A 16,229-nucleotide genomic window follows, 5' to 3' on the forward strand; every position below is an offset into this window, starting at 1 on the left:
TTTATGTGTTTTTCTTTTCCATCGGCTCAACTCAGCACAGATACACTGATAAACTGGCTAATTGTGCAGAGGTAGTTTTTCCATATGGGGAGAGAGAGTTAAAAATGTCACGGATGCCCTCTGCCTATACATGAGTTCTGGAATAACTAAAGAATTATTATGTAAACAAATTTCTGATCCTATCTAAATATTACTTTGCTAATATTTTGTATTTTAGAATCATATATGGTCTAAACAGCCACACTACCCTAATCCAAAATGAAAGTGTTGTCTTAATTTAACCACAGTTTTTTAAATAATTAAAACAGCATTAGTATCAAGTTACAAGGTTATGATTTATATAGGAATTAAGCAAACCTCCAAAACAACACTTAATTGATAACTAAAAAATAACAAACCATCAGAATTACTTACTGATATGATTATCTGCTTCACGAGCTTAGTATCATCAATACAATCAAATGCCGCCAGTAAAACCAAGTGGGAGTATTGGCCCTGCAAGAATTGGAAGCCAGTAAAGGTTAAAAAAAAAATGCATAGACTTTCACTTTTATTTCACCGGTGCTGTCCCTTTGCAGAAGTTACCAACACTGACAACTTGTCCGACATAATATAAACAAGATGAATGAAAGCTATTCAAATGAACTTCCTCTCTTATCAGGACCTAGTTAATCATATGCTAGCGGTAAGGTTGATTTGGAAAAAAAAAAGAAACAAACAGAAAAGCACATTCTTCACTACTAAATAGCCCAAGACTAACCAGGATATAATACCTGTTTAAACAGATATCCTGTTAATGAATAGCAAGAAAGTTCAAGTGATAAGATTAAATGGAAAAAAATCCCTATATATTTTATATATATATATTCATACATAAAATATTCCAACCATGAAAAAGAAAATATATAAACTGAGACACAATTTTACACACCCACACATACTATACATATATATAAATGTGTATTACACATGTACATATACTATACATATATAAATGTATGTTATACATCCTACACACACACACACACATACACACACACACACACACACATAAATGTAAAATACATATATACAGAAAATCTTGGAAGGCAAAACACTGAAATAGTCATCTCTGGGTTAAAGGATTATGAATGATTTTTCATTTTCTTTTGTAATTCTTCAATTTCTTTAAGATGATCCTACATAATTAGAATATAAATACCAAAAAAATAAACCAGAAGAGTATAATTGTAAACTGAATACAAGAATAAGATAAAAACCATTGTTTTAAAAGAGCATGGCAGCACAAGATCTTAGAAATATACAATGTGGTGTTCACAACAGTCACCGCTTGAAATAATAAAATTATTCCCATGATGCTGATACTGTTATAAACATTTAAAGAACCCCTACTTTATATTAAAAACAAAAACCTGTTTTCAGAGCTTGTGGCATTTTTTTTTTTTTTTTTAGTATCCTGGATGATGATATAAATGCTTGTTTTTAAGTTTTGAAGGGAGTTTGATATTTGATAACAGCCCACACTCATTCAGAGCCAGGTCTGATGAATACAACAGGTAATAATCGCTAATTTAAGGTAAAAAAGGTAAACTGAAGGTCTAACATCCTTATTATATATAAATAATAATAATAATCCTTACTATTATATAAAGAAGAAAAATCAAAATAGGCAAAGAACGTGAAAAGTCAGTTCACAGAAAAGAGAATATAAATGGCTTTAAATGTATGAAATAATTAGGGATAATAATTAAAACAAAAAATACCATTTTCCACCTATCCTATAGGCAATGGTGAAAACCTTTGACAATAGACTAATTTATCAAAGGTATGGGGAAAAGCAGGCACACTTTTATGTAGGTGAGAATGTAAAGTCATTAACTTCTTTGAAGAGCAATTAACATCTATACAAATTTAAAATGCATGTATGATCTGATCCAGTAACTCTAGTTCTAGAGATTTATCCTACAGACGCACTTTCACATAAGTACAAAGGCTTATGCATAAGGATATTTAAGGATATTCACTGGAGTACTACTAATTGGAATAAAAAAATCTAGAAACTACCCAAATGTCCAACAGTAGGGACTGGTTAAATGAATTTTGGTACAGTCATACAATGAAATATTATGAAGTCATCAAGGAGAGTGAGGTAGACAGATGTACATATATTGAAATAAAATGATCCGTAAGATGAATTAAGTGAAGGAAACAAAATGCAGAACAACGTGCACCGTACAAAACTGCTGGTTTCAGTTCTCTTAAGTCATACATAAGCATAATCAAGTGCAAAATATCTCTGGATGAATATAACAGAAGCTGATACAGAACTGAATTTAAGCAAGAAACAGATAATTCTACAAGTATAGCTGCAAATTTTAACATGTTTCTCTCAGCAACTCATAGAACTAGAAAATAATAAACAAATCAGTAAACGCATTGATGATCTGAACAACACTATCAACCACTTTGATCTGACATTTATATTTAATAGAATAACACACCAAAAAACTCCACAATATATTCTTTTCAAGATACTAAGATAGATCATATGTTGGGCTGTAAAAGAAATCTCAGTAAATTTAAAAGGACTGAAATTATGCAGAGTATATCAAGAAACTCTCAATATTTGGAAATTAAACAATACTTCTAAATAATCTATGGATCAAATCCATGGGTTAAGTTTATCTCTCCCCTTTAGAAGTAAGTCTTAGAGATTAAAAAAGATACTGTATTGTTAATTTCTGTTACCATCACAATGCCATGCCAGGATTAGGGTCTCAAAAAACTTATTGTTGAATTACTTGAAATAACCAAACTGAAAAATTAAAACAATCTAATTTTATTACTTAAAAATGTCTTACTATTAATACATTTCCAAATTTTCTATTAACATTCTATTTTTACTCATTTTTAATTTGAAGTATTCAAGGCCGGGCACGGTGGCTCACACCTGTAATCCCAGCACTTTGGGAAGCCAAAGCGGGAGAATCTCGTGAGGTCAGGAGTTTGAGACCAGCCTGAGCAAAAGCGAGACCCCCTTTTCTACTAAAAATAGAAAAATTAGCCCCAAGCATGGTGGCAAGTGCCTGTAGTTCCAGTTACTCCAGAAGCTGAGGCAGGAGGATTGCTTGAGCCTAGGAGTTTGAGGTTGCTGTGAGCTAGGCTGATGCCACCACACTCTAGCCCGGGCAACAGAGTGAGACTCTGTCTCTAAATAAATAAATAAAGTATTCAAATTAAAATGTCATGCATAAAAAGGTACTTAATGATGAATTATGAATCATAAAATAATCTCATGCTCTGGAAACAACTCATTAGAGAATCCCATATTTCACTCTATTACAGGAAAGTTAGCTACCTTCTGAATAGTTTTATATTAACTCTTCTTCTAATCTCAGTCCTATGGAAGACAATAGGTAAGTATACAATCACACAGCATCAATTTTATCTTTGTTTGAACTAACATTTCCTATCAGTATTCACCAGATGCTAGTAGTTCTCATTGGATTTTTAGGAGGACAAATAATTTTAGTTATTCACTAAATAAGTTTAGTTCATCATAGAAATTTACTGATGAACTAAGTTATCAGTCAAATATAACTAAAAAATTAAAATGACAGGGAGGTTGGGGTGAAAAATGAAAAATCAAAATTATATTTATTACTATGTATATTCTAGTTATAGTATTTCATAATAATACTATGGAAAACTATTTAATATCTAAACACATACAAACCCTATTTTGGAGGCAATTAATCCCACAGAAAAAACTTTTTGTGTCCACTAATTTCACTAGGAAAGCTGTTTCTGCATTGCCAAAGGATCCCAAAGAACTATAAAATTTAACAATTTGAATTTTCTATGACCACATTGCAAATTTATTCTAAGAAAAAGGGAGATAAATATCAGTTTCTACTATGGTTTTGGTGGTAGCGAAAACCAGTATCCAGTCTCTTAAGTGTAATCTGGCATTATTTATCTATAGCCTAAAATATGTATATATCCTTAACCGGGCAGTAACTCCCACATTTAATTAACATGACTGGACAAATTCATTAAGGAAGCTAGTAAATATCAAGTCTTCAAAGAATATCTAATAAAAATGGAGAACTGCCACAATACAATGCTAAATTTAAAAAGGAGAAAAGAATAAAAATATACGTAACATATGCACAGAAAAGATTATAATAATACATTTTCTTCTTGGTAACTGTCTGAATTTTCCAAAATTTCTATAATGGACATAAATTCATTTTAATATTAAAAATAATTAAAAGAAATAATTTATTTCTTTTTTATTATAGCTTTATTATACTTACATTAGCTATTTTTTCAACATAAGTCTTCATTGTTTTCACAATCACTTTCCTGTCCTAAAAAAGAAAAATTTGTCAATGAATTTTTAGTTATAGATTGAGGGTATTTCATAGTTAAATATTAAATTTTCATTTGAGTAGCACACTTTTCATTAGTGAAAATAATAGTTATGCGGGCAGAATGAAAAAAACTGCAATATACTATGAGAAGTTCTCTTAGAGCTATTATAATCAGACTTATATGTGACAATCCACTCAAACATAAATATGGAGCCATAAAATTGTAGGTCAGAAGGCACACCTAGAGAAACCACCTTATACAACGAGATCTGAGGGATTCTTCTTCCAAGGTCTGAACTGTCTTCAAACGCATAGAATCAACCATACAGTTACTGTTCATATGCATTTGTTAAATACAATTTGCATTAATCAAAAAGTAGATATAATACAACCACCTTTTGAAGGCAGAATTATGCTGATCAAGGAAATGATCATTTCTGCTAACCTCTGATTAATATGGTTCTTTACCCTTTTCTTCAAAGTACTTAACACCCACAGGAGCAAATGTGTGACTAGCTGTTTGTGATCTCCTTCCTCCTCCTCCCTCAAAATGATCATTAAATGAGAAACAAAGAGCCTGACAGGTACCAAAACCTCTATAGGCTAAAGCTTAACATACGTGTTGTGTCTACTTGCTTGACAGATCTCTTCTCATGCTTTAATGAAACTTCAAGGTTTCTATTAAAGCAGAGAAGAAACACTAGGCCTTTAGAAGATGGCTAATTACTGTGAGGCCCCAAGGTACAACTTTGAGAAGATAATGTTGTTTATGCACAATAGGGCAAAGACCAAAGAAGACTAAAGGTCTAAGGACAGGCAGTCAAGCCTGCAGATAAGGCGTGGCCCTGAACAGCAGAGTTTACGGGCAAGTGCTGCCACACTTACCTTGGGCGTGCCATGCCACAGGCAGTGCATGGCCACTCTAGCGCCATCGTGTGTGTGTGCCAGGTATACCACCGCTTCCCGGATGGCTTCAATCATTTCCTAGGAAACAAATGCTAACAGCGTTTTGCTTTATTTTCTTCTGCTGCTATTATATCTGTCTGTCTACAGGCAGGGAGTTATGCACAGAGAATGAAAGGAAGAGAGGGCAGGTAGCAAACAATTTAATTTTTAATTTTGTAGACAATCAAATAGAAACACAAACTCTTTCTAGAAACATTCTTCTCCATCAAGAGCAGTAAGTATTGCTGGCAGGAAATTTCTATTAAACACAATATCTGACTTTTAGTAAAAAATCATTTAATTTTATTACAAGGTAGTTTAATTTAACCTTTAGTCTTCATTTTCAATATATACAATTTCTTATTTACATTTTCAAAGCCTATGTACATAGGATATAAATGAGTTCTGGCAGCTAAAAACAGCTGTAGGGCCCCATTTTAGTCTATTCCCAATTTAAAAATTTATATTAAATAAATAAATGCAAAGCCTCATACCAGGAAAAAGGGCAGGTGTCACTTAGGTGCCAATTTCATCAAACAGGCACAAGCAATGTCACCCTCAAGTATCGGACAATCCTTTCCCAAGCTGAATCTGAAGAACACAGCTTGCAACCAACATCCTGAACTTATGAATCTCTTCAAAGCTATCCGGTTGGAGAGTTATGCAGATATTCCAATTATGCTTTCATTATCCCCAAAGGTTTTACTCCTTAAGTCTCTCTTTTGAAAATGTCCCCAGTGCCAGAAAAGATAATGTCTCATTGTACTTTACATTCACACAAAGTTCCAAATGATTTTTCGCTGTTACTAAAACATTCAACATTAAAAAGATACTTTCTACCACTGAATATATTCAAATGATCATTTTATCACTTCTGAACATATAGTCCTGCCTCAGAACTGTGGGGTACTGTGTTCTGCAGCAAATAGAGAGACATCTCCCAAAGAGGAGATACTGTTATGGTCACTGAACCATAAGTTTAGGTAGGTGGCTACTCTTGGGATATCATATTGTATGCCAATTTTAAGAGGGTCAAAATTCCTATGAATATATAATCTGGCATATTTATTAAAAGAAGGTAGTCTCATTACTTTAGTTACCCCTTGCGATTAGAAAATGAGGACAAATGCCAATGAGCTCACTGTATCATGAGACAAGTGAAGTTCAGGGAACTGAATTCTCATTTGTATTTCTATCATTGACTTGAAAGGCAGTGCCATTTACCTTCATTCTCTGTTCCTTCTCCTTCTATCACATGAAGTCCAGGTTTTCATGGTCCATTTATTTTTACATAAGTATCTTCCCCTAATCCTTTAATGCCAACAATTTTTTTTTTTTGTATTGTCATGGTTAATTTTAAAGCCACATGAATATTTTTCCATGTGTTAGTTAATTTTCAGATTAGGTTAGCTAGAGGATACTCTCTGGATTATAATTAAAATACGTTTAAAAAATCTAATCACTGAAACTAAGGTCAATTCTATTATTTTCTGGAAAAAACCTAAGTGAAATTAGCAGACTTGATCACAGGAAGTTCAGTGAATTATCTTTTCTAAATAAGAAAGCAACTCTTTAAAATTTCCAAGAGACAATGTACTTCAAAGCATTGTGTTAAATTTCGACACTGCTGTTCCTCCATGTTTTGGTTTAAAAACGAAAACCAAGAACTTACTGATCTGAGTTTGGGGGGTGCATAGGTAAAAAAGTCCAAGAATACTTTATGCACTAATGAGTGCTTAATCACAGCTTCCCTGAAAAACAGAAAAAAACAAAAAAACCCACATCAGATCTGGCACTATAGTCATACAGAGACAGGTAATCTCAGAGGTTCTAAAATAATCTAAACAAGTGAAACAGTTCTACTGAATATAATTTGTCATAAGATAGACTGTATCTTTCAGCAATACTAAGATTTAAAAGAAAAAATTAGGCTGTAAAAGTGATTTAGTGCCATCTACAACCAAGACCAGAGTACTAATCCCTAGTATCTAACCAGCAAAGATGAATTTATCGTTCAAAATGTGCTCCTCTCTCTTAAATAAGGACATCCTTATTTTTTTTTCTCCAGCACTGGACGCATGATTGGAAATCCACATGTGGACCTGTTCTTTGTATAGCTGTTTTCTTTCTGTCAAGCACCCTTCACAATGCACCACGTTCATGGAATAATTTTAGCAGAATTAATATCTGAATGGACCAAAACAGTGTTAGCAATTGCAATGACACCTACTTAATCCAAGCCTAGAATGAACTTGGTGAACCCAGGTGTACAGTGCAGGCTGATGGCCGGGCATCAAAGAACTAAAGTTTACGTGGAGTATCCAAGTAGACAGTCAAAACTAATAGGCAAACTTTATGGGTAAAGCACTGTTCTGAGTGTTTTGGAACTATTAACACACTTAATCTTCACAAAACCTTATTAAGTCTGTACCATTATTAACCCAATTTTACAGATATGGAAACTGAGGCACAGAGAGGTTAAGCTGTCAAAGGTTACATAGTAAACTGGGAAAGAGGCACGAGGAGTCACACCCAGCCAGTCTGGTCCCAACCATTTCCCTGTGGTACAAATGCCAAAAAGGCCACATGCACAGACTTCTAAGTCTTACACTCCAATCTAAATAACAGATTATATTTGTGAAACCATTTAATATACGGATTCAACATAGCATTTTATTTGGGGAAAGAATGTTTCACTGCTTATAAAAAGTTTATAAACCACTATTGTATGTTATCACTTTACAAGATACAACATCAGAAACAAAAGATCTCCTTTTGCACCAAGAATGGTTTCGAATAATAAATCTTACACTCTTATTTAGGACAGATTAATAACAGTAAGGTGAAAATAACCATCTTTTCTGGGCAAGGGTTATGTAAAACTTCCCTCCTTCAAATGCCATTTGTTAAGAAAAAACAAAAACATCTTTCTTACTTTTGGGCCATTGGAGTTAGAATCTGTTTCATTTCATCCATAATAAGCTCTAATTTTTCTGGCTGTACCTCTAACACTTTGTCCAGAGTTGGGTGATCTGCTGTCTGCAAAAGAAAAATCAAACCTCTCTAAATTTAATCAATCTCTTCACGTCAGAAGAAAAGCAATCATAGCCATTTTAAATAGGCTTCAATAAATTTAAGATTTCCCATATTTACATAACAAAGCCCCACTATATATGCACTCACAAAATAATTCCTGATTATCTGATTCTCAGTCTATACATTTACCAATGCATCTAAAGAGCCAGGCTAAATAACAACCAAGTCAACCAGCCAACAGGTACTTGCCAAGTATCTAGCATGCGCCTAATCATAAGATCAAGTTCAGAAATTCTTGCTACCATGTCCTTTGTAATAACTGGATATTTCTATGGTGAATTGTTAACAAAAGAAGTTCAGCAACAAATTGAACTCAGGAACTGAACCTGACAAATGGAGGCAACCCAGGAAACAATCCATATACCCTCAGACAAATGTGTGCACTTATGCCCCAGGGTTTGAAATAGATCCCTTAACTGTCCTCATCCCAGTACTGGCTCTTCCAGATTCAATGCCTGTATTCTATCCAAGGCTGGGTCTCTCTATTCTCCTTCCTCTTTGGATGCAATCTGGAGAAGGGAATGCACACACACGAAGAAGTAGGGAGAAGGTAGCAACAGAAAGTGCAATGCACTTCAGCCAGAGCTAGCTAGGGGGTGCTGCCAAGGCTTTGCTAACTACCAGCAATCTTCTCCCTCAGCCTGATTGTAGAAATAGAAGTATGGAAACACTACACACAGAGCACGCTGGGAGGGAGTAACAAAAGTAGTTCAATTTGAAGGGGATTTAAAGCCACGCTCTGTGAGAAAGAGGAACATAAGTATGACCACTTGCTCACTACATCAGAGACAAAACAATCTGAGAGAATAAAGGGTATAAGACTGTCTCTATAAGCCAAAGTAAACATTCTAAAAACAGGACGCTGGAAGTTAAGGAAAAGCATATAGAAAAAACTTCTGGAAGTGTCACCTTGTACAGCTGAAATGTGTTCCCGTAGAGCTCCTCTGTCAGCATGTTCCTCTGCTCTAAAATGGCTTTGTCATTGTATGCATACTCCACGATGGCCGAGGCTTCTGCATGCCGCAGCAACTTCCTCACGTGGCCTTTAAAACTTCTGATTATCTCTGCGATCTGTGGTTTACTCCTAAACCCAACAAGATCGTGGAAAAAATAAATGACGGAGGGAGAAAGCTGGGTGACAATAAAAAATAACTTCTCCAGAGGCCAACTCATCAGTATGTGTGTGTGGGGGTCTCTCACAGAGAAATGCTTATGAGTAGGAAAATCGAATTGCCTTGCATTTCTACCTCAAGCTTTAAGTGACTCAGAAGCCGGCCTGCTTAGGTTCGAAACTTGGCTCTGCTTACCAGCTGAAAAGACCCTGAGCAATTTATTTAATCTCTGTGCCTCAGCTTCTTCATTTATAAAATAAAAACAAGGTTGCTGTGAGGACTAAATGAGCTAAGATGCACCAAGAACCGTGACCAGCACATAGTAAGTGACCCCAAAAATGTCATTTCCTATTAAACTGTTCAGCTTGAAAAAAGGCAGGGTAGGAGAAAAGAGAAAAGAAAAGAAAAGATGCAGGGAAATAATAAATTATATTCTAGGATTCTCTTTGAAAACAGGACTTAATCAAAAGCATTTATACTATATTCTAAAATAATCAAGCAGCTGATAATTATAGCCAGGAATATATTTAAAAAAAATTCATCAACTGCATGTTACTCTTTTTTGTTGTTGCTTATCATATTTGGGCACATTATTACACTCTAAAAGATTGGTCAAGTACTAATTCTATTTCATTTAGGAAATCCTTCCATGTTGACATTTTCTAACCCATTGATCCTACCTCAATCTACTCACTTGCCCCTCCTAACTCTCTATCCTCCAAATAGTGGTGACTAATTACATGTTAATTATTCCCTTTCTCTTCTACCAGAACTTCAAGATATAAAATGTGCCCATAAGAATGGTGAAGGCAGTACCATACTTTTACACTAATTTCAATAAATTGTTCTTAAGGTGCTATTCCCCCAGAAACATCACAAACATCTGCTGAGAGCTATTACTAGGACCACAGATTTTTGAGCACAGTCAGAATCTATGCCTTCAAAAAAAGAAGAAAAAATGTATTTCATAATATAAATAAAAACAACTTACCCATACATGAGAAATTTCTTAACAATGTTTCTGGAATATTTGGCTTTACTTAATTCAACCAAATCATCTGAAAAACAAAAACACAGTACAATGATTTGATATCCTCATGTCAGTTCTCTGGAAACAAAGGGAAGAAAGGACTAAATAAAGGCATAATTCTAGAAACACAAATTAACTCTCTATTTGTCCCAGGTAAAGAACAAATAAAAACAAAAATCATCCTGCAGAAGACACATCTCAACTAAATTTTCTAGGACAGTCTTGGGTCAAGAGAAAACAAGTGACTCACTACAAATAACAACTAATCTTCGATATATAACAGATACCTCGCAATTCTTCAAAAGCCTGTTTTTTCTGTTCTTCGTTACCGTACTGAATGTAACACTGGATCACGCGAGTTGAATCATGAGCAAACGCAATCTGAAGGAAAAAGTGTGAGCCATGAGACTAATTCTCTTCTGAAGAGTCATGCTTCTTATTATTTGTTTCATTGCAACCTCTTTTAGCACTCCTCGTTAGAAAAATGGTAGACTCTTCACCAATAAAATCAAATCTAGACTACTTGGGAGTAGAAATACTTGTTTTAACTGTACGTAACATTACTCCTTGGTTTTACTGCCTACCATATTTGATAGGTACAATTAATAATGACATTGAGGCAGGGACAGATTTAACTATTTTGCAAGATTCCTATCTTTGTAATTAAAGCCAAACCAAACTAAAACCATCTAATGAACACATGGACCATACTTCTCATTTCTCTGGAAGTTACCTTTTCTAAAAGAGAAATACTCTAGTTTAAAAAGTCTATTACTCTATGATTTTTACATAAGTGATCTAAAAATATTTGGCTTTGGTAACCAAAGGTATAGATATGAGATCTAAAAGTCTTGCTACACAAATATAACTCTATACATACACATTGGCAATCATCCATTTCTAATATTTTCATTATAACCCCTGTACATATATTCAGTTATATTTCTGGAGGAGGTACTGTATTTCAAATCTGATCTTCCAACCCATCTCCCTCACTACTGGAAGGACCCACTGATCAATTTTCTAGAGCAACACCCACAAATCATGCCATGCAAAATTATTTTTACTATGCTACAGTACCAGTCTACTTTAAGAACAATTATTCATTGCTTACTGTCTTTAAAATTGTTTAATTCCAACAAATTAGAAGGTGACAGTATGCCTCCATCAAAGTTGTGGATTTCAGAAGAACTTAAGGGAGACTTGTAAGACATGTTTGATAAACTCTTTTAAAAAATAAGGCTGTTTTGTGCATATACTGAGTACCTACTATATAACCAATGTATGTGCTTTAAATATATTTTTCTTATTTAGAACTCAAAGCAACTATAAGAATGAGCTGTTATTATTCCCACTTTCAGATGAGAAAAGTAAGGTTATGAGAAGCAACTAGTTACCCCTGACTCTGAGGAAAAACTTAACTTCTCCAAGCCCCAGATACATCAAATGTACAACAGGGATGATGACATCAGTTAAATGAGACAACATATGCACCGGTTAGCACAATTCCAAACACACAGTAAATAATCAACAAATAGGTTATCATTATTGTCAAAAAGCACAAATATTTTAAGGTGCACAGTCAGAATGTGAACACCAAACTAATTCCCAAGTCCATGGTTATGCAGCAGTGACATAAAGCTAGTCAGGAAAGAATCTTGAGTGTGAAACATTTACAGATTGAAAACAGACTATTGCTAGAGCTGATAGCAATTCTAGCCCAAAGGGGCAATTCTAGCCCAAAAGGATCTTACTGAATTTATAAGAAAGAAACAGCTGAGGACTTGCTATTTCAAGACATTCCCTCAAACTGCAATATAGCATCTGGTTCATCCGATGCATATGGTTTGGCAAAGGCTGCCCCTGCAGGGGCCCCGAAACTGGAATCTGTTGTTGGCAATTTAGAACATACTAAATCACGTGGAGTTCAGAGCAAGGCATTAAACAAATACTACTGAACTAATAAACTCCCCAAGATAACGTTAAGAGAACACTGACTTATTTGAAGTAAATTATTAAAAAATGACACAGCTAACTGACAGTCTTTGCACAGTAGTAAGGCCCCTCACCATTAAATGTCTATTTGGTCAGTGTTATGAAAGCTTTTGAAGTTTTTGGCCAAATACCCTGGAAACAACAAGTTCACCTCTCATGAATGGTCAACTTCCTTCACTGAGAGTGAGGCAATTTCGAATTATTTAAAATTGCAACAATGAGTATGCCCTACTTACGGTTTTAATTTTCCCTTGAATCAACTTCTGCAAGTCACTGATTAACTTTACTCTTTTCTCTTTGTCACAGTCTTTTCTACAAACGAGAAAAGAGGGAGGCAACAACACAGTTGAAGAAGTTATTTTAAACACACAGAACTAAAAACCCTACCGGTATATGTTCACCTGGTTCAGCATGATTTTCTTTTCGAAGGCAGCAAACCCCTGCCATTAAAATTACTATTCCAGAGCAGCCAGACAAAAGTAATTTTCTCAAAGGCAGAAACTCATCTCACAAGGTATAATTTTATGCATCAATCCAAATCTTAACAGCCAGAAACTTCAGAAGTACAGAAAATAATAAAACAAGTCTAAGATACCAAATACTTAAGTATCTCAAAACCTAGAAATTGCCCTTCATTTTCTCAAAATCTCTCAGGAAGAATGTCAAATGTATTTTAACCTCATACATTTTCATAAGCATATCTGACGCCATCCTAATGATTCCACACATTTCTGCAATGGGCAGGTATCTTAGTACTGATGCCCACACCAGGGTGTTATGAGTACTGCCTAAATAACCCAAGTGCTATGTCATCTATTTTAGGACATTTCACTATTTAAAGGTACACTGTTCCTTTTCCATTGTCTCAAAGGGACTAATAAAGACACCATTGGGTAGTATTACCTTCTTAAAATCTCCCAAATCTGCTTTGCTCGAACGACAACGTCATAGTTGGTTTTATCACTGAGTTGCCTGCTCTGCTTTAGTTCCTTCTTCTTCTTTTTGAAGTCATCCCACTTGGGTTTCTTGGCTGCTGATTCTAGTTATTACAGAAATTATTTTCAATTACATTTAACATTCTAAGTGCCATAAACAAATATAAATTAGGCACAAAGGGCAATCACTAACCAGCATCAATACTCATTGTGGAAGCTAGAAGGGAGAAAATATCATTCCCTATAGACTTCCATTTTACTTTATTTTCTGAGCAGTTTGTACATTTCAAATTTGCTTAAAACCAATCACTCATTTAACTGCTCGTTATTAATTCTTAGCAGAATACCTATCAAGAAATTAAGGACATTAAAAGGATTACAAAAGCTACTGAAACATTTTAAGTATTTTTTTCAATTGTAAAATAAAATTCTACTTTAGAACACTAAGATTATTGGATTTTAGGTATAATCAGTTTTCAATGAAAAAAAATTAGTCCAAATTAAAACAGGAAAAACATTTCAAAAGTTCACTGTTCTGAGTGCTACTGTGTGTTAAGTCATTTAATTCTTACAACAACCCTATGGGTGGGTACTATTATTATCTCCCCTTTCGCACTGGGGAAACAAAGGCACCAAGAAGTTAAGTCTTTGTCTGAGTTCACATAACCAGGAGTGGTAGAGCCAGGATTCAAGATGCAAATCCAGAAATGACCCTTTGCTGTCTCTTACTCATAACAGTGCACAACCAAAATTTCCAAGTTCTCTTGCACAGTGAAGCTATAAAAGTTGAGTATCTTTCTATCACTATTTTTTTGTCCTCAAAATCCAAGTAACTTACCAATTGAGCCCATAAGGCCAAACAAAGAACAACTTAATAAAATGGGTTTTATTTACATGAGTATCCTGCAGGAAACATTTTGGCAAATTAGTTATTTCTAAATATCTCCCTTTCTCTGATTATAAAAACTTGGAAAAATGCAAAAAAAAAAATAAAAATTTCCCCTATAAAATCAAAACCTAGCCATAACCACCGATTATTTCCTTCTTGTCCTTTCCCCATGCATCTTTAAAAATGCAGAATCTGTATTTTAACATTGTATTTTGTTTGCTCATGAAAATAATGTTCTCTAAGAACATAATTTTTAATGGCTATAAAATATACAACGTATACTATGCTACTACAACACATTTAATTGTTCCCCTTGTTATTTCTTTGTTTGTTCCCTGCCTGGTAATACAGAGGATCATAGGCAATGGAGGACATATTTACCATTAATATTAGGGCATCCTCTATTATACAGAAGAGGACAATAACTGAGTCAGAGCTAACTTAACTTCACAAACATTTGAGCATCTTGAATATGTCATGCTGGGTTGCAGCAGATATAATATATCAATTTTGGGGTTGTCTAGTATCTAATTTCTCTCAGCTACTGGTTAAAAAAAAAAAGAGAGAAAGAGAAAATAAAATCAAGAGTTCCATTTTGCAATGTTAGGAATGTACCTCCCATAGCAAAATATTAGGAACACATCTTCCATAGCAAAAAAAAAATCAGGGCTGTTGCATGACAGGATCTTAACGTGACAATGAATGTATCTGTGTTTAAAAGGCAGATATCGAGAACTCCAGCAGGGAAAACAAGATTTGGTATCTATTAGAGAGAGTAAGAAAGAGAAGCTAGAAGAGAAACTATGGGGTGGAGTGATGAGGGAGGAAGAAAAAATTCAGAGAAAAGATGAGGACTGGAGCATGAAAGATGCTGCAGGCCTAATGAGATCCTTCCTCTCTCCCCACCTCCCTGCCCTAAGGCTGTTGACCTCTAGTGAACCCCTCAGGCAGAGTGAGGAGCAAGAACCAGGGCTAGGGGACTGGACCGAGAAGACCCCAGGCAGTGGTCTCAGGGGGCAGCAAGGAGTAGTATTAGGACACGCTGTGTTGGAGAAAAAGAGAATGAAAGAACCAGAGAAATTCTCAGGATGTTGCAGAGAAGGTAAATGTACCTCAGTACATGTCACCTGGAGATGGCTTGGTTGAGACCAGTGTGGAACAATGCGTAACAGGGGCATGCTGCACAACGGAGAGCAAAGCTCTGGGTGAGAAATGACCCATCAAACATCGTGATGAAGAGATTAGCAGTTTGTTTCAACAGACAAATAGGATCCCTGACAACACTGCCAATCAGGGAGCAACTTGTTCTGAACCAATTAAAATCAAATCTGCCATGTGTGCACTATACCTTCTCTGGAACTGCTACTGGATCTGAGCAATCTGTAGGTTGGTTGTGTTAGATTGGACTATAAGCTCTGTCAGGGCAGGGTCTATATAAATCTCTTGTTTATTAAGACATCCTTAGCCAAGGTTGACACTTACCTAGGACACAATAGTTCTTTAAAGCTGGCTTCTGTGACGATTAATTGGGGCCTACATCCTTACTGATTGCTATTTTTTTTTTTGGCCCTATCTTGAGGACAATACATAGAAAACTCAAATCTTTGTTGAAAAATGAATTAATAAATTAATTTTAGCCTACAAAAAGGAATGTTTTATTGATGCTCCACTGTGTGAAGCCATTACAATTTAGCTTAACTCCACGGCTATGGTAATTAAGAAAAGGTCTAAGAAATATGGAACTCTAGGCCGGGCGCGGTGGCTCATCCCTGTAATCCTAGCACTCTGGCAGGCTGAGGCGGGAGGATTGCTTGAGCTCAGGAGTTCAAGACCAGCCTGAGCAAGAGCAAG

General features: G+C 35.1%; 1 protein-coding gene across 1 annotated transcript in view; it reads right to left on the reverse strand.

The window, feature by feature from the left end:
• KIAA0020 (KIAA0020 ortholog) overlaps positions 1–16,229 on the reverse strand; it is a 34,269-nt gene that overhangs the window by 15,794 nt on the left and 2,246 nt on the right. Inside the window, exons 3-12 of the mRNA XM_012652885.1 lie at positions 13,458–13,593; positions 12,791–12,866; positions 10,847–10,940; positions 10,521–10,587; positions 9,327–9,501; positions 8,257–8,360; positions 6,994–7,072; positions 5,262–5,360; positions 4,320–4,373; positions 415–495 (exon numbers count right to left, since the gene is read on the reverse strand). Coding sequence (XP_012508339.1) covers positions 415–495; positions 4,320–4,373; positions 5,262–5,360; positions 6,994–7,072; positions 8,257–8,360; positions 9,327–9,501; positions 10,521–10,587; positions 10,847–10,940; positions 12,791–12,866; positions 13,458–13,593 — 965 coding nt within the window. The remainder of the gene's footprint in view (positions 1–414; positions 496–4,319; positions 4,374–5,261; positions 5,361–6,993; positions 7,073–8,256; positions 8,361–9,326; positions 9,502–10,520; positions 10,588–10,846; positions 10,941–12,790; positions 12,867–13,457; positions 13,594–16,229) is intronic.

Source organism: Propithecus coquereli, unplaced genomic scaffold (assembly GCF_000956105.1).
Source record: "Propithecus coquereli isolate 6110/MARCELLA unplaced genomic scaffold, Pcoq_1.0 Scaffold403, whole genome shotgun sequence".
Lineage (NCBI taxonomy): Eukaryota > Metazoa > Chordata > Mammalia > Primates > Indriidae > Propithecus > Propithecus coquereli.